This window comes from Callospermophilus lateralis, chromosome 16 (assembly GCF_048772815.1).
Source record: "Callospermophilus lateralis isolate mCalLat2 chromosome 16, mCalLat2.hap1, whole genome shotgun sequence".
NCBI lineage: Eukaryota > Metazoa > Chordata > Mammalia > Rodentia > Sciuridae > Callospermophilus > Callospermophilus lateralis.
In genome coordinates, this window is record NC_135320.1 from 75268911 (window position 1) to 75294751 (window position 25841).

The 25841-nt window shown below is 44.4% G+C and overlaps 1 protein-coding gene across 1 annotated transcript; it reads right to left on the bottom strand.

Moving 5' to 3' along the window:
• Positions 1-7174: 7174 nt before the first annotated feature.
• On the bottom strand, positions 7175-25625 carry C16H8orf76 (chromosome 16 C8orf76 homolog). The gene is made up of 6 exons (XM_076835459.2): positions 25470-25625; positions 23011-23106; positions 22081-22224; positions 18334-18791; positions 14001-14133; positions 7175-8731 (listed from the first exon to the last, which is right to left on the bottom strand). The coding sequence occupies exons 1-6, from the start codon at positions 25581-25583 to the stop codon at positions 8534-8536; spliced, it is 1143 nt and encodes a 380-aa protein (XP_076691574.1). The 5' UTR covers positions 25584-25625; the 3' UTR covers positions 7175-8533.
• Positions 25626-25841: the final 216 nt, after the last annotated feature.

The window sequence follows — 25841 nt, forward strand, 5'->3', positions numbered from 1 at the left end:
ATCTGCAATGGAGTGGCAGGAAACCAGAACGAGACCTTAACCAAACTTCAAATCCTACAAACCTGGTCTCTTTCCATCTCTAACTCTACTCAAGGTTATAATTGCCCCTGGACCTCCTTGGCAGGGGCCTTACTGGAGGCTGTCCTTAGACATATCATCTTCTACCATGTGAAATCGACAATGGCACCTGAGCACCAGCTCATGTCAACTCTGGGCGACACATTTCCCTGTCCTAAGAACATGATGTCAGCTGGGAGGGACCTACATGTGAACACCATCAGAAAGAACAGGAGAAAGTGGAAGAAACAGCATGGCACGGTGGTTGTGTCCTGAGGGAAGGGTGCTTCACTCATGGCAAAGGCGACCCCCATACCAGGGCTGGGGACCACAGAACCTCCTTCCAGGATAATGGGCCAGCACCAACTGAAAGTGTTGGCTGCTCCCAGACTGAGCCCCTCTCCAAGGCACTGTGCACTCGTTGGTCCTCCTAGGATAATGGCTGTGTGACTCTCCATCCCCAGTGTAAGTCCCCAGGGGCCAACAGTCTGCTGTGGCCCCAGAAGGCCAGACATGGGGCAGGGCTGGCCCAAGCACACAATTGAGGCTCCCAGATGGAGCAATGGTGAGGAGCTTTGCTCTGTCAGCCCGGGACCACCTTGACAGGGCAGGAAGGGGCCCCATCTTTACTTGGGTTTCCTGCTGACCAGCTGTGAAAGTGCCAGAGAAGCTTCTTTGAATACTTCCTTTTCTGGACTCGATTCAAGAAACTGTTGGACACGAAGAAACTGCCACTCACTTTCTCAGCTTCCTTCTGAAGAGTGTGTGTCAGGAAAACTGCTAGCAGGAATGTAAATATAGCAGCCACACATGGACAACCTCCTTTCTCAGAGTGCCCATCCTTCCTTCCTCAGCAGGGGTGGTGAAGGAGGATGGGCTGATGAGGAGGCAGTGTGCCCAGAGGGGACCGCCACAGCACGATGCACACCCAGGGCAAAGGCACTTGCAAGGGTGTGTGCCAAGACCGCCTTCCTCGGCGCTGCTCCCAAGACAGGCCAGGGTGCCCTTTGCAGAGACACCTCCCAGGCTGGGAACGCTGGCTTGAGAGTAGATTTCTAGAACCTTACCCTGAAAGGGGAGTTAATGAAGAAGACCAAGCTCTCGGAATCCCACCCTCTCAGTCCCACCTAAAAACACAAGCAAGGCCTCTCCCTTGACTTTCCAGGATCAAAGAGGAAAAGGCAAGGCAAGCCCTGGAGGCACGGGATCTGCTGCAGACCAAGGAAAGAGGGCAGCCAGGGAAGAGTGAAGGAGCCCCCAGTCTCCTCAGGGGACAGGGTCTCCTGGAGCTGCTGGAACCCAGATACCACTGACAAGGCGGCCTGAACAACAGGATTTTTTTTTTTTTTCCTCTTAGTTTTGGAGGCTGAAGTCTAAGATCAAGGTCCTGGCAGGGCACGTTCCTCAGATGCCTCTCCTTGGCTTGCAGGTGGCCCCCTTCCTGCTGCCTCTTCACATGCATGTCTGTGAGTGTCCCCTCTCCTTATAAGCCTGTCACTTAAGCCAAATTGGATTAGAAGAATAAGGAGCAGTGTGCAGGTGCCAGGCTGACAAGGGGTGGACTCAGATGATTCATTGTGTCAATTTGACCAAGCCCAGATATCCGGTCAGACATTATTCAGGCTGTCTCTGGATGACATTGACATTTGGCTCCTAGACTGGGGAAAGCAGATTGCCCTCCCCAACAGAGGTGGGTTTATCCAGTCAGCTGAAAGACTGAATAGAATAAAAAGATCAACTCTGCTGTGGGGAAGAGGGATTCCTCCTGCCTGATGGCTACCAACCTAAAACACTGCTTTTTTCTCTCGCCTTCAGACTTGACCTGAAACATCAGCTCTTCCGGTCCTAAGCCTGTGGCCTTCAGACAGGGACTATGCCAGGAGCTTCCTGGTCTCCAGCTTAGATAGCCTGAGACAGCCTCCATAATCACATGAGCCAATTCCTCCTCATCTATCAACTATTGTCGCGTTCCCTGCGACTTAAACACTCAAACCTGCCCTCCCAGGAACGCCACCTGCCGCGTTGCCCGTGACTAAAACATACCCCGTCACTCCAGGGGAACTGGGCTGCATGAAATAACCACATAAGAGACATAGATACTTTTTTCTTTGGGGGTGCTGTGATGGCTCCTCTGCCCTTAGGGGACCACAGAAAGAGAGAGCAAGCGAGCGTGTGCTGAGCCCTTTTATTGAGAAGCCATTCAAATGAAGCAAGGGGTCGTTTCAAGGGGCTAAGTCTAGCTTCATGATGTCTGCTGTCAGCAGGCTGACTAACATCTAGGAAGGCCACACCCAAGGGAGAGTAAGAGAAGGGACACACAAAAGGCATTTTCATGGAACATTCTATCCCAAACAGAGCAAGGGGTAATATCACAAAGGAATAGGTGAGCGTAGCTCCACCCACGGGCTAGCTGTAGGAAGGCACATCCATGCACAGAGACACATTTGTGATTTCTCTACCCTCAAGATCGGGACTACCGTCTTTGGTTACTTAAGCAACCAGATCTCAAGGTGATGACAGTGCCACACCGATCAGGAGGGGAAGCAAACACTGGCCACATGCTATGTCGGCCTCCCACAAACTATCTATCACCTCAGCTATCTCATTGTTCCTTTTATCCCAGAGAACTCTAATACAGAATCCGGTACTAGGGATTAAAGTCTGTATCTCTACTAAAGTCACCTTCTGAGGTGCTGGGTTTAGTACTTCACCATGTGAATCTGGCAGGCACACAAATTAGCCCTGTCAGGAGCTCTCCCATAGAGGCTCAGATGCCAGAGGGGCCCTGGATGTCTATCCCAGGCTGCTCCTCCCACCCACTTGCCCTACTTCTCCACAACACCTGAGCAGATGCAGACCCCTCCCTCTCCAGTCCCATGTGGGGAGAGCTGACCATGGAGTCTTCACGGTCAGCCCTATTTCATCACTAGCAGAGTAGGGGTGACTTCTGGTGGCTGGTCTTCCAGCATGCAGTGGCCCTTGGTTCAAGGCCAGGGCAGCTGCCTGAGGTGCTGGCATTCTGGGAGCCCTCACTGTGAGCACAGTAGGAAGGCACATCAACGAAACCTTTCGTTCCTGAATATTCTAGTCCACACATCCTAGATTGCCATGAGAAAATGGATGTGGAGCCCTGCAGGTCTGGGCTTAGGGAGGCCGGCCTTGGCTTCTACTCCAAAGGGCCTGCTTGTACTTAACCTTCAACTGGCCTAAAATGTGCCAGGGACAGGGACATGGTCCTGACTCAACAGCCTCATTGCCACCAGTGTGTGCATTCCCCGACCTGTGGTTTGTTGGTTTGGGAGAGAATGACAAGGAGTGACAGGGGTTAGGGAAGGTCTGTATGAGGGGAGACCTAGGAGCTGAGACCTGGAATTGAGGAGGAGTTGCTCATAGAGCTGTGGCCCACATGTCAGATAGCAGCACAGCCCTGGGCGAGTCTGGCTGTATCCTAGGTGTAGAGGGAGCTGCTAGAGGCCCACAAACTCCATAATAACACCAGTTCCCTAAGGCACCTGGAGTCGGCCTCCTCCATGTTGGGGTTCATATCTGGGACTCTGTAGGCCCAGGAGACACACATTGCTTGAAGCTCAAAGATTGTTTAACATTTGGAAAGTAAAACCAGATTCCCCCTTCCAAAGCACAACCCTAAACCAGCCATTCCCCTGTACAAAAGCCGTCTATAGCTCACGGTTGCCCTCTGAGAAAAGTCAGCTTTCTTATCTTGGCATTAATGATGCTTCATAATTTGGCAATGGCTCATCTGCCCCATCTTCATTGCCCTTCATACCTGCTGAGGCCTCCTCCAGGTCTCTGCTCCTGCTACCCCTCAACTTAGGACCCTGATGTGGCTGCTTTTGATTCTCCGCTGAGCCTGCAGCAAATCCTTCCTTCTTCTAAGGTCCAAATCAGATTTCCCCCTTCCAGAAACTTCTTTGAAAGCCACAGCCCTCCTCAGCACTTCTGCACTATCCAGACCTCCCTCCCAGCCCCTTCTTCTCTTCTGCTTTTGTGGATGTCCATGACTCCACTGTAGATATGCTCCTTGAGGGCACCTGTTGCTTCTTCTCTTTGGTTCCTCCTACAACAATCCTACTCAACAATGGTCGCATTTTTACCATTAAATAAATGAGTGAAAGAATATTATTTAGAAAAGAAATTGCCTTGTGAGGCACAGAATAATTATTCCAAAACCAAGAGTAAAAGATCCAAGCCATCCAGTTGTTGTAGGTAACAGAAACCAGCTCGAGCAATCTTCATTTAGGGATTACTTTGCCTTATTTTCTATTGCTATCTAACACATGACCACAAATCTAGTAGCTTATAACAACACAGATATATCACCTTATAGTTCTAAGTTCAGAATTGACGCAGATCTCTCTGGGCTAAAATCAAGGTGGCAGCAGGGCTGTGTTCCTGGACACTTTAGGAGAAAAACATTTCCTTGCCTTTTCTTTTACATACTACCCAAAATTTCTTGGCTTGTTCCCTTCTAACATCTTTGAAGCTACCAACATAGCATTTCTGTCTTATTCCATATGCTGCCATCTTCCATTTTTCAAAACCCTGGTGATTACCTTGGTTCCACCAGGATCATCCAAGATAATTTCCTAAAGTCAGCCAATTAACAACCTTAGTTCCCCTCCGCCATGTAACCTAATGTAGTTATAGGTTCTGGGGGTTAGGGGTTAGATATCTTTGGGGGGGAATTATTTTGCCTGCTATACTCATGGAGACGTCAGGCAGGCTCTAGAGGCCAAGAAGGAACTGAAATCAGGAAGCAACAAAGCAGACAACTGTCCCTTCTGCCCCTTTTGGGGGATCACCTGAATTTTCTGTCTCTGCAGATCTCTCTTCCTGCTCCTGTCACCTTGGCAAAGAGCATGCCTCTCAGCTTTTGAGCCTGTTAGGTTTGGATACACAAGAAGAATCTACTTCTGAAGCCCTTGGAGAGAATCTAATTATTTCAGCTGGGGTCAGGTAACTTCTACCACTCCCTAGCAGTTAGGGCGGATGAGTACCAATATGGCAGCCAGGTACCCGCCACTGTGGGCCAGAGAGTGGTTCCCATGAAGCAGGCAGGTAGTCATTAGCTCAGAAGCTGAGCACAGAGCACCAACATTTTAGGCGATGAAGCCATCCTGTTTCGAGAAAGAGAAAAGGACAAGGAAGACGAATGCCTGCCCTCTGTTTCTCCCCACTACACTTCAGGAAGTCTGTCAGTGGCTGCCCTTTGGGAAGTCAAGATTGGAGCTGCCACTCCTTGGACTGTTGTTCTGCTGGCTTGGGGCATTCCTCCAGCTTCACTGGGTCCACAACACCAACCGAAGGCCTGGGTTAGCCAGGGGATAGGGCCAGGCATGGAGAAGGCAAGCTCCACTGCCTCTGACTCAACTGGATGCGCAGCTGAACCAGCAGAGCTGCCGTTTTTCTTTAATGAAGGCCCTGAAAAGCAGAGTGGAAACTACTTTCATAGACTGAATTTCAAAAGCACTAGGAAAGCTGCTCTTTAAAATGATCTTTTTTGTCTACTGTGGCCTTGGATTCATTTATAGATTTTGACCTGTTTTCCTGAACTGAAGCACATCTTTCCTGAAATGCCATACTGCACAGGTGGATACAGGACACCTTTGGTCCTGGTGGCCAGGCTCTGTAGGGATGGGTCTGTGAGTTTCTGGGTCCATGCTCAGGCTGCCTCTATAAGGGCTAATGCTCCAGGGAGGCAGCAGTGGCAGAAGTCACGGCATGACTAAGGCTGAGCTCCACCATTAAAGGGTAAAGCATAGAGAGCATCCAAGAGCCAATGACCTGGCAAGGAGGAATAACACAATGAATTATTTAACTCTTACAATCACCTGGACAAAAGCACAGGGCACTCTTACTTTTGGAATCAGGAATATCCCAACCGTGACCTCTGAGCTGATATCTGTAGGAAAGCAAAGTGGGGCAAAGGTGGGGGGCGGGGGTAGAAGCAGGGGAGAATGTGCCAAGTAGAGGTTACTGGGTGGGCAAAGGGCTTAAATAAAGGAAGCCTGAGGAGCCCAAGGATGTGAGAAGGAGCCAGAACCAGAATGGTACCAAGTGGGCAAAATGAGTGAGAACTTATGGGCCAGGGCCAGGCTGCAGAGGGCCTCACAGGCCTTGTGAAGGACTTGGATATGGTCTCTGTAACTGGCTCCAGCATGAAGTCATAGAGGTCTAAGAATGTAAAAGGGGAAAAAAAAAAAAAAAGCCCCTCACCAGCTCAGGCACCCAGCAGAGTTCTCCTTGGGAGAAAACACCAAAGATAGGCCTGTGCAAGCACAAGAGGTAAGGAGTTGGTCTGGGTTCACCCACCCACCCAGAGTGCAGTCACATCCGTGGCAGCCATTTGCTCATCCTGAGCGACTCACTCACTGACAGGGCAGGCGTCTGAACAGGCAGGCCTGAAGGCCTTTCCTCAGCAGTCACTGCCCACCTTCACGCCTCCGCCATCCGTGCTGGAAATGGCCATGAGGACTTTGTATGATGAAATCCAGAAGTGCCCCCCTATCTTCCTCGTCCTTTCCCCACTCTTCCTGACAGCCAGGCATCGGAGGTCAGCAGGCCTAGTCCTCACCTGCATCTATCTATACGCCACTGCCAGGGAGGTGAGGCGGGGCGGGAGTGAGGTGTGGGCAGGATCCACGAAGACCACTAGGGCCATCAGGATGGTGAAGACGTGGGTCTGGGAGGAGAGCCTGAGAGCTAAAAATGCCCTCAGGACAGGGCAATCCACAACTAGACCACAAACTCCATGACAGACAGCATGCTTGACACGTAACAGGAGCTAATAAACAATGGCTAGCAGGCGAATGAATGGAGGGAGGGCACTGGGGACTGTTGAGGGATTTTTCCTAAGTTTTAATGGGTCTTAAAATTGAAATATCTATTAATTATACAGTCTTTCATCTCATCTTAGAGATGAAGGGTTAAACTTGCAATTGATGGGCACACTAAACCAGCCCATTTGGGGGAAGGAGGGTAGTGGGAAAGGTGAAGCAAGCTGGAAGAGAGTGTGGTTGGAAATCTTGAGGACTCCGCCTTATGCCCTGGGCTGGAGTCTTTGCCCTCTGCTGAGAAAAATAAGTTGTGCAAGACATTTGATGAGGCATGGGTTTATTATTAAATTCCATTTATAAGGGAGCTCCTCCATCACAGATTATTCATTCAGTAAAATAATGCCTCTTTGCCAGGCACAGTGGCACATGCCTGTAATCCCAGCCACTTGAGAGGCTGAGGCAGGAGAATCTCAAGTTCAAAGCCAGCTTCAGCAAAAGCGAGGCACTAAGCAAGTCAGTGAGACTCTGTCTCTAAATAAAATACAAAAGAAGGCTGGGGATGTGGCTCAGTGGCCAAGGCCCCCTGAGCTTAATCCCTGATACAAAAAAAAAAAAAGGCTCTTTGTATGACAATGTTCCATGAGTCTCTCCTGTTTCTGCATGTTTTATACGTAATGCACTTGATACTCTCCTTTGCTGTGCAGACATCTTTGAAAGACGGTCTGGAACAGAGAGTGTCTCCTTCTGGCGCAAAGGGAAAGCATGCTTACTACTCACTGCAACACACTGGAGTTTACTAACTCAGGGCTTCTCTCCTGTAACACAAGCCATACAGTGCACATTACAGGAGGTGCTGGAGGCATTCATGTGTGCCCATGTGTGACAGCTCCATGGGACCCACAGGGAAGAGGAGCTGATGCAAACATGCTGAAGCTCATACTGCTCGCTGGACCTTGTGTTATGAAACCCTTTATCTCTGATCTAGAAGTCTCCTGTCTTCTCTCAGCACCCAGGCGGTGGCAGGCTAACTTGATAGCTTACAGATTAGGGTAAACTCTTAGACCCTTTGCAGTTTTTTTTTTTTTTTTTTTTTTTTTTGGTACCAGGGATTGAACTCAGGGGCACTAGGCCACTGAACCACACCCCCAGCCCTATTTTGAATTTTGAATTTTATTTAGAGATAAGGTCTTACTGAGTTGCTTAGTGCCTTGCTTTTGCTGAAGCTGGCTTTGAACTCACAATCCTCTTGCCTCAGCCTCCTGAGCCGCTGGGATTACAGGCACCCTTTGCAGTTCTTGACACACTCTACTTAGAAATGGTTTATTCTCATATTTCAACATTCTTGAACACTGCTGATGAGTTTACCTGAAGAAAAAAAGAGGATTCTTCACTGCTGGCTACAATACAGTAACTGTCTTTAAGGGACCATACGATATGAAAGCCTCTTTTATTTGCTTTCCCAGCAGATGCCTTCAAATGGGAAGTAGGTCGACGATACAATATAAAGGGAAAGCAAGAAATCTAAAAAGAGCAAAATACACCAAATGCACTGTCAGTATAAATAATCTGGGAAAGAAGTCATAAATATAAATTCACTTTTTCCATGATCAGCAGATCCTGTCTGAAGTAAACAAGGACAATTAATACTGTGCAAGATGTTTTTGTTTTTAAATGGACCTCTAAGCCAAGATCTGTATCTCTGTATGGAACTGATTTTCAAAGGGACAGAAATGGTCTTTGATCTTTCTGAACCACTTGTCTTCAAATTCTTTCGAGGATGCAGTCACCAAGGCAGTCAGAGCTGCAGAGCCAATGTTCTTCACCTCTGAGTGAACTTCTTCTTTTATTTTTTCTTGAACGATATCTTCTCCCATAACCTGTAGAAGAAGAAAAAAAATACTGTCCCAGTAAAAGAGGCAGCAGACATGGAACAGAAGATCAGGTTGTTCATCAACTACAAAGGCCTTCATACAAAAAGGGAAAGTACTTTAGCTACCAGGGAACACTTCCAACATATTCAAAAGATGTCTATTCAGAATTTGTCATCCAAGGATCATGTATGTAACCATCACATACTTCCACTCTTCCTCCCGAGTGAAAGAATTGCTGAAGCCTGTCCTCATGCAGCTGCGGTACCATCTGGCCTCCTGGGAGCATCGAGTCAACCTTTTTCTATCAAGACACATGCCCTCAGTGAGAATGCAATTTCAAGTGACTCTCCCTCCTGGAAAACAGCTGAGAGGACCAAGCAGAGCTTGGGCAGAATATGACTGCAGTTGTGCATGGGGCACAGGTTCCTATCACCTACAAGTTCCCTAAAGCCATCAAAAGCAGCAAACAATTGAGTAGTAGGAGCTAGGTTGCCTTTTCCTGACCCAAAAGGAGACCATGATCCCACTGAAGCCTACCCAATCTTGTAAACTTAACAAGCACAGTTACCCAATGAAGGCACAACACTGCCCCCTACTGGTCAGAATCAGGCCAGGATGAACACAGGGTCACATCCCCAGATTCTGGGTTAGTTTCTCTTTGGTAAGACTCACAAAGTTAAGTTCTAGAAAGCCTTACCTGACATCTTCAAAATGTTGGAAGTGGTGCTAAACTATTTTATACTTTTTTATGAAGGCTTTCACAAGCTTCTAAGTGATCAGCCTTACTAAAATTAAGTTCTAAAACATTTAATACCATTTGGCATGAAAGAATACTATAGAGTGGTCAAGCATGAATGCAGAAGAAATTTAGTAACATGGATTTGGACTAGATGATTTCTATGACTCCTGCAAACCTGAGATCCAATTTCATAAAAACTCTACTTAATTAGAAATACAATCAAAAAATGGTTCTCAGTGGGTTTGAATCTTCACAGATCACACATTTTGGAAGAAACTGCAATGAGATGTGGAATATTTATTAAAGGATGGTATTTTATCAGGTCTAAGATACTTTTTGAATTTGACATCTCTGAAATCAAGATGTAGTTTATGATGCATCACAGTGTAAATGGCATCTTATTTTTCTTTTAGTGGCACATCAAATAATAATGTTTTACAACTGATGACTTCCTAGATTCAATGAAGTACCAAATACTTATTACATGTTCAACATAGGGGAGTAAGTAAATAAATTATAGTTCATTCAAAAACTGGATGGATCTAGCTATTAAAAATTATGTAATCAAATAATATTTAAGAATCTCGAATTATACCCATGTCACAGTTTTAGGTAAAAGTCACAAAATATAAGTTTGGCAGTTACTAAAAATGTTCAGCAGAGTTACATTATATGACCCAGCAATTCTATTCCTAGATATACATCCTTAAAAACAGAGACACAAACATACATGCATACTAATGTTCAAAGCAATATTATTCACAATATCCAAAAGGTGGAAACCACCCAGACGTATCCATTAACAGATGAGTGGATAAACATGGCACATACACATATAGGGATGAAGTTGTTTCGCTTTGATCTTCCCAGCACTGGGGAACAAATCCAGGGCCTCACACATGCTAGGCAAGCACTTTACCACTGAGTTTTACCCCACCCCTTTTTATTTTTTATTTTGAGACAAGGTCTCACTAATCTGCTCAGACCCACCTCAAATTCGCATTTCTCCTACATTAGCCTTCTACACCATTGTCATGTGCCACAATGCCTAGCCATGAATGAAGTTCTGATATATACTATCAAATGGACAATCCTTGACAACAGTATACTAAGCCAAACACAAAAGGGCAAATGTATGGCTCCCCTTATTTGAAAAACCAAAAATAGTAAATTCATAGAAAGTAGTTTAGAGAATATGAGAGGTAGAGGGAGGAGGGCATGGGGAGGATTTGCTTAATGGGTTTATAAGTTTCTGTTTGGGGGGATGGAAAAATTTTGGAAATATAGTGGTGATGGTGGGACAACACTGTGAATTACTTAATGTCACCGAATTGTATGCTTAACATGATTACAATGGCAAATATTACGCTTTCTACATATATTTTATCAAAGTAAAAAAAAGGGGGGAGGGAAGAACATCTCAAAATAGAAGATATATAAGAGACAAAAGGACCAAGTATAGTATGTAGACTTTATCTGGATCTCAATTCAAATAAAACAACTAAAAATAAAAAGTAAAAGTATGCAATCAAAGAATATTTAAGCCTATAGGGTCTAGGTCATATCATAAGTCAATTAAAATGAAGGGAGTATAATACAAATAATCCTAAAGAGGGTCCAGACATTCATTACTTTTGAGAAGTTCCACAGGTATGTCAGATGCATCGCCTAAGCACAGAACTATCATCCCACTCAAGTGACAGATTTCCCCAGCATGGGAAGAACGTAATGATGTTTAAGACATGGTCTGGCTTATGAAGACCTAGAATTTAGATGAAGAGATGAGACACATTCCTGTAACTTTTTAGGGTCCAGAGAGCTATCTTTTCAAGCAACCACTTTATCTGAGTTTAAAGAAGGAAAAATCACCACAGGCAAGAGTATCCAGGAAAGCTGCCCCAAGGTATGGGACCTCAGCTGAGATCTGAGGATGAGAAGCTAAGCGGGTAGAGACTGGAAGCACCAGGATAGGTCTGCTAGAGATGGAAAGACTTGTCTAGTGGTGGCAAAAGATTGTATAAGGAATTCTTGGTTAGTAAGTTTGGGGTTACACTCTGCAAGGCCTTGGATATCACATTAAAGATCCTAGATCAGACCTGACCTCAGAGGTAACAGGGACTCATCTTAGTTTTTAAACAAACAGGGAACATCGTCAAAGCAAGTCAAGATAGATTCAGGGGGAAAAGCCAGGAAGCAAGGTGAGGTGAGACAGAGGCCACTGTGAGAGTCAACCTGAGGTGGAGAAGACTAGCTGCTAATGTGGAACAGAAACCAAAGATGGAAGCTGAAGGAGTGTGGGCTTTGGTGGGTGACTGGCAAGGCTAACCCTAGATGGAAAGAGGCCCAGAGCCAGTGAGGTTCCAGGTCTGGAAAGAAGAGTGACAGATAGCATCAAAGAAAAACAGTTAAGTCAGATGGCTCTTTCCAATGCTCCTCCACTTCCTGAGGGGGTCTGCAAGACTGACGTAAGTGCTTTCACGTCACTGGAAGTGACAGTAGAATAATCAATAACCATCTCAGTTACCTCCAGGGGTAACCAACCAGAGATGTGTGAGACAGTGCTCCAGAGCTGAGGCAAGAGACATAGACTGAAAGTAACCAACGCCAAGGTGACAACCAAAACCATGGGCACCATTACGATTTCAGAGATGGGAAAAGAAAGGCAAAGAGAACAGAAAACTGAAGTGAAACCTTAGAGAACGTCATGCCACAGAAGAAACCAGGAGTCCCAAGAGGCAGAGGAACACTAAATAGCAGGGCATGGTGGCCCATGCCTGTAGTCCCAATTGCTCAGGAGGTTGAGGCAGAAGGATCATTTGAGGCCAGTACTTGAGCCCAGCGTGGGAAACCCAAGAATGAAAATGAAGGTGAGGGCAGAGTGGAATGAGACAAAGGAAGGAAGGAAGGGAGGAAAGGGAGGAAGGGGAGGAACGGGTAGGAGAGAGGAGGAAAAAGGGAGGAAGGAAAGAGAGAGAGAAATATAGGAGATAAACAGGGTAGTGTAGCCTCTAAGAAGTAAAGAGACGATTTAAAAATGAGTGGCCAGGGCTGGGGTTGTGGCTCAGCAGTAGAGCACTTTCCTAACACATGCAAGGTACTGGGTTCCATCCTCAGCCCACATACAAATAAATAAATAAAATAAAGGTCCAACTACAACTAAAAAAAAAAAGTGAGTGGCCAACAGACAGTCTATGCAAAGATAAAGGAAAACAAAGACTAAGGAAAGGCTGAGATACAATTACAAGAGGCAGGTGCCTGTGTGTATCTGCGGGCTCAAGGGAAAAACCCTATAGGAGGCAGAAAGTTACAAAGGCCAAAGGAGAGCAGAGAACGCAGGGAAAAGTTCATAATGAGCCAGCTTAGTGTTGGGAACAGAGAAAGAAGACTGGCAGTAGAGATCTGCAGTTAAGTGCCCTTTTTTCCCTTGCTGGTTATGAAACCCAGGACCTCAGGCACACAAGGCAGATGATCTACCACCCAACTTCAACCCTAGCCTCGCAATAAATACTTTTTAAAATCTTTATCTATTTGTTCTTTTGGTACTAGGATTAACCCAGGAGCATTTTACCATGGAGCTATATCCCCCACCCCTTTTTATTTTTTCTTTTGAGACAGGGGTCACCATCACACCCAGCATAATAAGTACTTTTTGAAAGAATGACAACAGAAAGTATACGGGTGAAGTCATTCTCAGGGAAGAGTACCAGAGCTGTCAAGTTTCAGTTGTGTACTGAAAGGAAGTAGCATGAAGAGCTTAAAACATAATCTCAAGTGCCATCTTTAAAAAATTTCAACAGTGTACTTTACAAAAATCCAGCTTTTTTTTTTAAAGAGAGAGAGAGAGAAAGAGAGAGAGAGAGAATTTTTTTTTTTAATATTTATTTTTTAGTTTTTGGCGGACACAATATCTTTGTTTGTATGTGGTGCTGAGGATCGAACCCGGGCCGCATGCATGCCAGGCGATCGCGCTACCACTTGAGCCATATCCCCAGCCCCAAAAATCCAGCTTTTAAAAAAGAAAGTTAATATAGGATGCAAATGATGACATTTGTATTTCTCTGCAACCACCAAAGTAGTGACAGGGTGGAGCAGAAAGAAAACGAACTTGCAGCTGACCCACACTGGTTTTAGAAAAGTGCTACCACTTAAGGTCCAACCTCAGGGGAGTCACAACCTCCCTGGGCCTCTATTCCAGCTCCATCTGTCCTCACCAGCTATGAGAATGAATGGAGGAAAAGCATATAAACCTGGCATAAATGTGAGCATTCGTCCTTTAGTTTCTTCAGCATTAAAACAATGAAGGGCATTCAGGTGTCCCAGCAGGCAGGCGCCAACAAGTACTGGCAAGCAACAAGTACTGCCCTACAGGCAGGCTCACTGCAGGGTAAGGATGGTGAAGAGGCCACTCGAGTGACATAAAGGAGGGAGACACAGACCTTCTGTAGATGGGATTTGACTGTTCCTTATAAAAATGGTGTCAGAGCCAGGAAAAATATCTGATGCCTTGTGTCTTATAAACCCAAGGGGTACACTTACCTCAGCGATCCACAGCAAAGTGTCTTCTTTGAAGCTGAAACTTTTCATTTTATCTTCAATTTCTTGTTGAGTCCTTAGGTTCTTCTCCAAAGCAAATGATGTTTGTTGAGATTGGGTGAACTGAAGTAAAAGTCTGAAAAACCAAAAAGTCCCCATGAGTGGGCTCCACTACAGGACAGTAATGAGCCCCACAAGGCTAGAGAAGGCCGATCCTCAACAGAACTTTCACTTGAATTCCTATAGCTCCTTACTCTGAATAAACTGCCCATCTTTATGCTGGAAATTCATCTTTTCTAAAGTCAATAGATCAAAACGTCTCAGAGAGAGCTTTAGCCAGCAATACCTCAAAAGAGCTTCCTGTGGAAGGCAAGTGGCTAAAAGCACATATAATTTAGATTGAGAAAAACCACTTTCCAGTCAGACTCCCCCACCCACCATGAAGATTTGTTTCTTTGAAGCCAGGGTTTTATGACCCTTCCATTCCCTGGACCTCACAGCATCTGGACCTCGAAGACTAATTAGCTTCACTGGTAACTTCAATTACCCAAAGCAGGGCCAAACCTTTGATGACCCTCTTACGACTACTCTTACCACTGATGTCCCACGGTGATCCTAACCTGGTCCCCTCTCTTGCTGTTCCCTCCTCCATCCTCATGTGGCTCCTCCTCCTTCTTATAGAGAATGTGCAGATTTTCCCAATTTCCCTTGGCCTCATTGGTCCCTGTGGCATGCCCAGGAGGACCAGGCTCTGCTATTCACTCATTTTGTGTACTGAGTAGTGCCAGACATGGCTCCAGGCACTGAGATACTGGAGAGAAGACAGACCTGGGCTGGCCTCACAAAACGGAAGGAGAGAACACACAAGCATAATTTCAGGTAGTTAAAAGTGCCACAAAAAATAATCCACGAGAGTGTGTCCTTAGAATGGGACAGTGCAGAAAGGTTTCCCGAGATACCATCCAAGTCAAGACCTAACTGATAGGGCACCAGCTAGGAGAATGTCTGAGGGAAGGGGCCTCCTGGCCAGGGGGAAGGAGGCCCTGACAGAAGAAGTTTGATGTGTGAGAAAATCAGAAAGATCATCAATATGGCCATGGCACAGCCAGGGGAAAAAATGCTGCTATGGAGCAAATATTCCTAATTCCTGTCAAACCTGACTGCCACTGTGTTGGTGTCCAGGCACAGGACCTTTAAGAGTTAAGTGCATGAATGCATTAAAGCCCTGTGTTGGGAGTGGGTTCCTGGTGTAAGCATGAGTTCAGCTGACTTCCTCTCTGGTCCACATGTGCATGCTCTCTCTTGCCATCTGATGCCCTCCATCATGATAGCAGAGCAGGAAGACCCTCATCAGAGGCTGGCACTTGATCTTGGACTTCCCAGGCCCCAGGATTGGGAGAAATAATCTTTTTTTTTTTTCTTCTTTTTTGGCATTGGAGATTAGGCTCTACCAGTGAGCTACATTCCCAGCCCTTTTTTTGAGACGGTTTCTCACTGAGTTGCTCAGGTTCTTGCTGAACTAGGGCTGACCTTCAATTTGTGATCCTCCTGGGTCACAAGAATGACAGGTATGTGCCATGGCAAAGCTGTGTTTCTTTCTTGATAAATTAAGCAGTCCATGGTACTCTGTTATAGCCTCAGCTAACAGACAAAGACAAACGTGGAACTGAAGCAACTGCGATGGCGCTTTCTAAAGGAGCAGGCACAAAGACGCACTGCTGTCTCAGCGCAACCTGTTCATGTCACCTGCCCCGTGGCCGGAAGCAGTGACCATTTTGCCATACTTGCTTTCTTCCCTGTCTCTGTAGTCACTTGAAAACAGAGCTTTTCCTTTCTATATCACGTTCATTCATTCTCGACCTTCAGCCCTCTGCAGCTGTTCTTCTCTCCCTGTCCTCCTACTGAAATCGGCTGCTTAACAGCACAGACGACTTCCTAGTTCTCAAGCCCTCTTCTCAAGTAATCCTACTTGACCTCCACAACCACCCAATTGCTGATATCCTTCTAATCCATAGCTCCCTTCTTCGAAGTGTGACTTTTATTTCCTAATGAACAATTCCAGATGGGTGTGCTACAGATGTTGAGCCCATATCATTCCTTCCACCCTGAATCTGCCCAGTCATCCTGTGTGTCTAATCTCAGCAAAAAGCAGCACCATCCACCCAGGACAAACTACCTTTCTCCTCACACCCATCCCCACACACTCAGCGGGCCTCCAAATCTTGTTGATTCCATACTGCAAGGACATAATTTTCTTCTTTTGTTTCCTCTACACCGTACTAGGTAAGACTCTATCACTATTCACCAATCATTCCACTGCCTCTTCACTGGTGTCCCCAATTCCAAATTTCTTCTTCTAGACCATCATCCCAGCCACTCGGTCTCACTCTGAATCACTGCTCTGATCACACCACCTTCAAATACTCTCCAGGTCTTTAGCTCAAGGAGCAAAATCTTTAAGATGACATCTAACATCTTGTGCTAATAATAATAATAATAAAAAAATCCAATAGCAGCAAAAGTACCAAAAGATAACATTTATCATTTGCCTACTATATACTGCACAGTACAGTAAGTACTTAGATACTTTACTACTACAACCCCACAAAGTAGGCATTTCCCCTATTCCTCCATCTATGAAGAAGAGGAGCCTGGAGCCCAGAGAGTTTTGTACAAGGTCAGACAGCTGGCAAGTGGAACAGCCCAGGTTAATTCACTCAACATCAACAATTCACTGAGTTCTTCAAAATCAGATCAGACTCCAAAGTCCTACCTCTTACTTCCTCTGCTTCTGGCATGGTCTACAGACTATCTACGGCTCCTACCACACACTGTTCTTACCACCAGACTGTGGCTGTTTTACACCAGCACTCCTGGCCCTTTGGGCTGTGCTTTCTCTTTACTCTGCATGCCTTCCCTTGCCTTGGGATTATTACAAGGAATGAGCAAGAACTGCATCTAATGATGGCCCTGAACTTCACAGCTTTGCCACTTTAGGAATGATTTTAATAGATTCCTAGTCCATCAAATAGGATCCTAACAGTAACCCCAGTCATGAGGATTAAGATGAAATCATGCACAGGATTACTTAGTCCTTGGTTGGTGAGCATTCCCACCAGGTACATTCTGCAGAAACACCATCCCCTGGAAAGTCTCTGAAGTCTTGGTTCTTCCTGCCACACCAACAGCTCCCTTATCTTGTTCCCCATGGAATTCTGCTCACACTACTGATAAGCTATTTAGCACCTGTGTGCCAGTCACTGACTAGATAATTACAAAATTGTAAGGAAAGGGACTGTTTTTTTTGTTTTGTTTTAAACAATCTTTACGATCCTAGTACCAAGCAAGGGCCTGGCACACGTGCTTCTGAATAAAAGTGACACAGTCAATGCCAACTAAGTATCTATGAAATAAACTTTAAAATTTGCCAAATAGATGCCACTTCTCGCTTAAGCCTCACTGTTAATAGTTCTTGAATTCTCCAGAGAGAAAATATAACAATAAACTCTATGTTCTCAAGATGGTGTCTATTTCTTCTCTCATAAATTATAGAACTGGTTAAGGGTATTTTCCCTGCCTTCTTCTCAAATTCTTATACCTTAAGGATTCAAAGTACTTGGAATCCTTAGGGGCAAACCACAGGAATTCTCTGTAGAATTAATTTAGAACTGTTTATTCACATGATCAGCAATTCAAACACAACAACAGATTTTCTTCAGATTTCTTTGGAATATATGAATAAAAATTTCCTTCTTTAAAACAGCTGTTCTCCCTTTTCCAATTTAATTTTCCTAATTTTTTTTAGTGTTTTCCAATTTTAACATTCTACACTGAGCACTCACCCCATTTGTATTCATTTTTTTAAAAATCTTTATTTACTTTTATGTGGTGCTGAGAATTGAACCCAGTGCCTCACACATGCGAGGCAGGCACTCTACTACTGAGCTACAACTCCAGCCCCGTATTCTTTTATTTATATATATATATATATATTTTTTTTTTTTTTTTAAGTTGGAGATGGACACAATACCTTTATTTTATTTATTTATTATGTGGTGCTGAGGATCAAACTCAGGGCCTCACATATGCGAGGCAGGCACTCTGCCACTGAGCCACAATCCCAGCCCCCCAGTTGTATTCTTGAGCAACTAATAATGTTTCAAAGTTTTACACAATGAAATGACACATGTTCAAAGGGGTCTGTCTAGATCATAGGAAAAATTCAAAAACATACACCAAGTCTTGCTTAGAACTTTTTGAAATAAATGAAATATATAAAATAAATGAAGTCTTTCCCCTGAGCTCCTTCCCGACCCCGTCACACCACTCAGCTTACCTGGTTCGAATCAGAGAGGCACATGCTTTCATCTGAGTCTCTATCAACACTGCTTCTCCCTTTTCAGCCACACAATTCTGACTGTTTTTAAAAGCTTTCTCGGTTTTCTGGCCATTCCTGACACTTGCTTCCACAGAAAGCACAGAGCTCTCAGGCACAGTTTCAGGGAAACCCAAAATACAGTCCTTTCCTGAGTGTGGAAAGGAGGACAGGACAGTTTTATTACTTGAGGTGAAATTGTTCTGTCTCTGAGATGATGCAATCGATGCTGAAAGAGCTGGCCCTAGATTCAGGTAAGCCTCTGCCAATTTGCCCCAGCTCCAAGGATTAAAAGGATGCAAAGAAATCAGTTTCTGCAGGCAGAAAATTGTTTTCTCCAAGTTCTGCAAACCTGAACAAATAGCAAGTTGGAGGTAGAGCACAGTGGTTAAATGGTCTGTATTGGTAGCTTTATTTTCCTGAGGAGAAAAGGGGAAAAAAAAAAAGATAAAAAACTGTAACTGTAAAGTGTTTTCCATATAAAATAGAAGATACCCCAAAAGATGTCTAATGTATACAACATAAATTGTATGTTATACATTAGAAGTATCTTTCAGTACTCATACATGCTGAGTGAACTAAATATACTTCAATGAATCACAAGCTTGAAACCATAAACCAAGAGCAATATATACTACCTAGCAAAATAAACATCAGCCATCCCAAACATCCAAATGTCATAATAAAGTAACAATTCATGTAACAGTAACAAGTCCAGCACCAAAAAATATAAATGTCAGTTTGGATTCAATTTTTATCATTATCTTTGTTTTCAGCCAGACATCTGAAAAGACCCAAGCCAATTTTCTTAGGTCCTGTCCTAATGGTTCCATTTTAACATTCATGCTTTCAAAAAACCCAAAAGGTAGCTGGGCATGATGGTGCATGCCTATGATCCCAGCAACTTGTGAGATTGAGGCAAGAGGATTGCAAGTTCAAGGTCAGCCTCAGCAACTTAGTAAGGCCCTATGCAACTTAGTGAGACCCTGTCTCAAAAGAAAAAAATAAAAAGGGCTGGGGAGGGCTGGGATTGTGGCTTAGTGGTAGAGAGTTTGCCTCACACATTCGAGGTGCTAGGATTGATCTGCAGCACCACATAAAAATAAATAAATAAGGATATTGTGTCCATTTACAACTAAAAAGGGCAGCGGGGAGGGGGCCTGGGGATATAGCTCAGTGATGAAGCACTCCTTAGTTCAATTCCTGGTACAAAAAAAAAAAAGGGTAATTTTTTTTAAGTCCATCTGACATCTTGCTGGGCTTAGAAATCTCAAACATGACAGCCCTGAACATGACAGCCCAGAGCCCTGGGTGCTTCGTGATGCATCACAATTGAATCCAAATGCCTTCCCTGCTAATTCTACCAAGGCCAGCCATTTTTGGCCAGAGGAGGTTGCTTGGTTTCATTCTGATCAGAAAACCCTTTTTAAGTCTCCTTAACCCAGAACCACCACCTCTTGCCTAACCTGCCATCTGGCAAATACCCTTTGGATTGGGAAAAATAGGCCTGCTTTTTCTAAAGTCTGTAGAAAGCAGATGGCAGATAACATTATCTTCAAGCTGCTGTGAAGGCTAAGGAAAACCTGGCCTGTGAGTACCCAGAGCAAGCTTCTGCACACAGCTATTCAGAGAGTGAAGCAGGAGCCAATTCCACGCTGCAGGCCAGAGCAACTGGCACGAAGTCAGGGGAAGCCTGTGGAGGCTGAGAATATTCCCAAATTAAGTGAAATGATATGAAATAAAGCCCATACACTTTTGGTGATACTGCACCTCATCAAAGACTGAATATATCTTGTTTCATTATTACTGTTTAATGTCTAGCCTTCTCAACAAGACCATTAAGGTTCATGAGAACTTTTACTTAATGCTAAATTCATAGTGCAGAGCATAGTTCTTCAGCCACCATAGATGTTAATTAACATGTAAACACAGAGAGGTTAGATATCTTGCCTGAGGCCACCCAGCTGATAAGCAGAAGAGTTATAGTCAAATATAATCTACAAATATAGATTTGCTATCTATTTTGTTCAACATTACACACTGATCTGTCCCTCTACAGAATGTGAGAAGACAATAACTATGAGGAAAAAAACAGTCCTGGGCCTGAGCTAACAGCAAAATAAGAGACCTCAAGTAGAGAAGAAATTAAAAAACAAAATATCAGGTTACTAGGAAATGAGAAAACCTTATAGATAGGCAGTATCCACTAGGGTAATATGCAAGAGACCCCCAAAAGGGTGAGAACCACTAGTTCCCTGCCCAGCAGGTGCCCAGAAGACTGATAACCAGTTCTGAAAGTCCTGACATGTTACTGAAACCTTCTGCCTGGTCACCACTTGAGCTAAATGAAAAAAAAAAAAAATCATTCTCTAAGCCACAGGAACAGATGCACTGAGTGAACCACAGAAATGGGACCTGGGGTCCCTGCCACTAATCTAGCTGCTGCTGCCTTTAGTGAAAAAGGAAGAGGGTGAAGTTCAAAGATGCCATACAAGAGCGAGGTGATGGAAAAGCAGAGCAGTGCTGTGTCTGAAAAGGCTCAAGCTGCTGTCGATTTGCAGACCAGGAAGACTGGGAATGAGCACAATTAAATCCTGGCTTCAATGTTCATAGATAGATTGCACAAGGCAATCTATCTTCTTTCCAGCATAAAGATTAAGCTGCATTTGAGAGGATAGGCAGGAAAAGTTCAAGGTCAGCCTGGGAAACTCAGTGAGACCCCCCATCTCAAAATAAAACTAAAAAAGCTGGGGGTGTAGCTCAGTGGTAGAGTGCTTGCCTAGGATATGCAAGGAGCTGGGTGCCATCCCCAGCATCAAAAAGAAAAAAAGAACGGAAGGAAGAAAGAATGAGTGGATTGATTAACTTGCAATTAATAGAGAAGGGGAAAGAAAGAACAAAACACAGCTGGATTTCACACTCTTAAAACAATTCCACAGTTGCACTTTGAGAGGTTGAAGTCCTAGGCTAACAAAGGTGAATGAGATGGAGAAAGACAGCTCAGTAAATGCTTTTGGGGCTGACCTCTGATGACCTACACCCATGGGGCCCAAGATCTGTGTGATAGTGTCTTACTAACACCCAAAAAGAAGGAAAACTGGTCTTTTTTATACTATGACTGGTCAATTTAGACCAGTCAATATTGGTCAATTTAGACCAATATTTACACAGAAATCAACAAGTAAACCATAAATGCCCTAATCTGAAAATATAAAGAAACAAAATTACAAAGAATTTTCTTTATCCTTATAAAGTTTCTGCAAAATCTACTTAAAAATAAAAAGGACTATTAAGCTTGACTTGGAATGAATATTTAGTCATGTTTTTATAACTTTTGCTTACAGAAGTAATATATGGTACATTGTAGAAATTTTGGAGCATAGAGCCTAAATGAATCTAAAAAAGAAAATAGATCACTCATAATCCTGCCCTATTAACACTTCCCAAGAATAAACCTCTGCAAATGAGATTTTCTCAGGCAATAAATTTCAAGCTTATTACAGGAAAAACATAACAAGAAAATGATTATATCTATAGCTCCAACTGTTCCTCATAATAAAGCCCTTACACGGCTCATGATTTTCTTCTGCTTATGCAAATCCACCCATTTTGCTTCTAGCAAGTTTTTCATTTTGTCATTTGAAAATAAACCATGAAACTGTCCTTGGTATAGGAAAATGTGTGAAAACAAGCAATGAAACCACTCACCAAGTTTGCAGCAATCTCTAGAGCTTCCATATGTCTTCCCAGGTGAGCAAGACACCGAGCCTGGCCTTCCTGGACATCCCTTTTCATGGCAAAATTGGTAGATGACAATTTTTCAGAGATACTGGAATACTCCTGCAGTGCTTTCTGACAATTAGTTGTTTAAAAAAAGAGGAGAAAAAAAGAAAGATAGAAGAGGACTCAGTATCAGGTGACTTTTTTTTTCCTTAGATAGAAAATAATGTTAAAATTGATCCCACAAAGAACTTGAGTGTCTTAGTACTACTTTGCTCAATAGTAGAAACAGAATGGCTGGAGGTACAATGACCAATACCATAGAAAGCATTCCGGAGCCAAAAGATCAGACTTCAAATCCTGGTTTTGCTGCTGCCTTGCCTTAGAACCTTTCCATCAATATCATCATGAAGATGTAAATATGAGAAGTAACCTGGCTCCTAGTTGTTCATTTTTTTCTTTTTTACCCATTCTGAGATGCTCCTGTAACACCATGAGATTTCTATGCTGGAGACACACAATAATGAGAGAGCGACTGAACCTAAGGAAACAGATCTACAGGGCCCCCAAAAGATTCTTTTTTTGGAGTTATGGGAAACAAAGCAAATTATATAAAGCCACGTAAAACAGTATAGAAACTTGAGAGTCTAAGATTATTAAAAAAAAAAAATCCATCTTCACCAACACATTCATGGGCCTGGGGATAGCTCAGGGGTGGAGCGCTTGCCTAGCACATGTGAGGCACTAGGATCAATCCCCAGCATCACATAAAAATAAATAAATATATAAAGGTATTAAAAAAACTAAAAACATTAAAAAACACACACTCATTACATAGTACACTGTTAGTCACATATGCTGTCACTGATACAACAGAAGCTCACTTCAAGTACCACAGCCTTACATGTCTGATCCTACCTGATACTCCTGTCGTCTGTAGGCCAGGTCCCCTTTGAATTTCTTGATAGTTAGAACTTCAACATCATCACTGCTCTCAGTTTCTTCATAAAACCACTAGAAATTATGAACAGAGCACATTATAGAGAGTGAAGCTATGCTCTCATCTCATCTTCAGGAGTAATTTTCCATAATATAACCAATTAAACCTCAGAAAGACATACCTCTTCAAGATGAGACTAGGGAAAATATCCAACAAAGAATAACAACTTTAATGATGACCTAGTTTTGATTAAAATTATCACAAGTAATAAATCTATTGATAATATTATCTCCCCAAAAAAAGCTGTGTGAGAAATGTGGTTTTATTTATATCATTTCCGATACCAGTGTGATGCCTGGGAATTCCCTACCTTTACCCATGCACAGTTCACAATGGTTTTTTAAAGTGAGATGTTTTCTTTTAAAGCAATTTTAGAGAATGGAATAGAGACTGACAATTCTTTATGAAAAAGACATAGAAAAAAGAATTATGGTTGAGGTGTTGTTAGGAAAAATGATGAAAGGCACAAAAGAATCTAAGCAAAGGAGACAGAAACCAAGGCTAAAAGGAGGCTTCAATGCAACCAAACACCAAAGGGCAACGGGAGAAATGCCAGAGATGCCCACCTGGGATGCTTTCCTTGCTTTTCTACTGGTTTAAGTAAAGCACAGGGAAGCTGAAGAAAGCCCATCCCTGACTATCATTAATTTGAATGTAACATCATTTGTGAGGGTTCCACCTTCACATCATAATTGCTTGCTGTATTTCTAAAAGAGTTGCCTGAGTATCAAGGCTTCTCTGCTATGTTAGTAAAATCAGTTTCCTTGGCCTGATTCATCACAGTGAAGAAGACCAGGAACCATTTCTCTGTTCTCCCTCAAGCACTGCATCGGCCCATAACACTCTATGCAATGGACCCACATTTTCCCTGTATACATCACTGCTGTCTAGTCACTGTTTCAGATTAGCCAGTCCCAGCTTTCCAAACAGAAACCTATCAACCTCCATCCAATTTCCATTATCCTAGTGGGAATGATGAAGCATAGCTGGCTTCCTGATGACTACCTATATTCTCCCATACCATGGCAGGTCAAGGATTCAGAGAGATGATGCCTTCCAATACCCCCTCTATTGAGGAAGGAGGGAAGAACCTTGTGAACAGGGTGGAAATGCCTGGATAAGGAAGCAGGCCAGGCAACAGAAATCTTCTAAGCCAAACTCTTATTTTCAACAAGGGAAAACAATGTAACTACAATAAGGCCTCCTTGAGCTATTTGTGAGCAGCAGATTTTCAGACTCTGGTTTTGCTGCTGCCTTGCCTTAGAACCTTTCCATCGATATCATCATGAAGATGTAAATATGAGAAGTAAACATATTCTTAAGTAAAGAGACTTTGGGGTTTTACTTTATCACTTGGCCAAGTGTCTTCATAAACAGCATCTCATTTCATTTGCACAGTAACCCTGTAAGCCAGCAAGTGTTTTTCCCAAATGAGAAATAAGAATTTGACACATTGATGAAATTCAAGGGTCCTATCTTAAAACCAGAGCTTTTTAATGCTCTACCACAATACACCTCAAGCCCAATCCCTGTTTTTAGTTTACACATTGAGTACTGAAGGTAACTTTGAGACTTTGCGGATATTAAGAAAAAATTGGAAAAAAAAAAAAAAAGTACAATTCAGAAATTACTGAGTCCCTGGCGTCTCTAAATACAGCTTACTGAGGAACAAATAAGAGAATCCATGTAAGAGAACCCAGCACAGTGCCTGGTTCAGGTTTGCATAAATACTAGCTATGCCCCGAGAGATGACATTTACCTCATGAAATATTACAAAGTAATACTCTACTAATTCAAGAATACGCATGGACTTCCTATTTTGAACAAAACTGTAGGCACTGCAGAGTGGGCATCAAGTTAAGAACAATTGTCGTGTGACCATTTAGTGCTGCGGTCTAAGGGCTTTACGAGCATGTTGACAAGCGCTTTAAAGAGAAGCTAACAGCGGGTAGGGGCGCCACGACAAAAACATTTCACTGGAGGAGGGAATCAGAAGACTTCCTGGAGGAGGTGGCATTTACGATGGGCCCTGAGAAATGGCTGTGCCTGCTCGATGTAGGCCACCAGGGCGTTAGTGGGCACGGAGTTCAGGGCGGGCAGGTGCGCAGACGTTCCCGATTGGGGCACACACAGCGCTGAGGTTTGCAAAGAGGGCGGTGGCCCTGAGCGCGCCGTGGCAGGGTCGGGAAGGCACCCCGGCGCCCCTGGAGACTGCGGGCCGAGGTGAGACCGCACGGCCAGGCCATGTCCGGTGCTCCGGGGGCTGGAGTGGAGCAAAGCCTGGCGCGGGAGGCTAGCGCAAGAGAGCGCGTCCGCGGCGCCAGCACCGCGGAGGGCGAGGCCTGGGTCCCTCGGGGCAGAGGCCCCCGCCCCTCACCTGCGGCTCGCAGCGCTTGGCGCGGTAGGGCTCAGGGGGCCCGGGCCGCCTCTGCGGCCCCTCTTCGAACACCGAGTCCTCAAACTCGCCGCCGATCCAACACCCGGGATCCATGGCGCGCCCACGACGAGGCACCGAGAGGAGGTGGCGCCTAAAGCGGCGCCACGTTTGGCCAACCGGAAGCGGTGCGGCCCCCAGGACCCGGAGCGCGGCATGCTGGGACTTGTAGTCTTTGTGAATGTACAGGGGCTGGTGGCGGTGGACGGGGGCAGTGGTTGAGCTGAGGTTTTTGTCTAACTCGCGCCCTTTCCGAACCCTAGGACTAAGGGTTTGGCTTCTCCATGTCAGGAGGTGGACAGAGCGATCCTTACC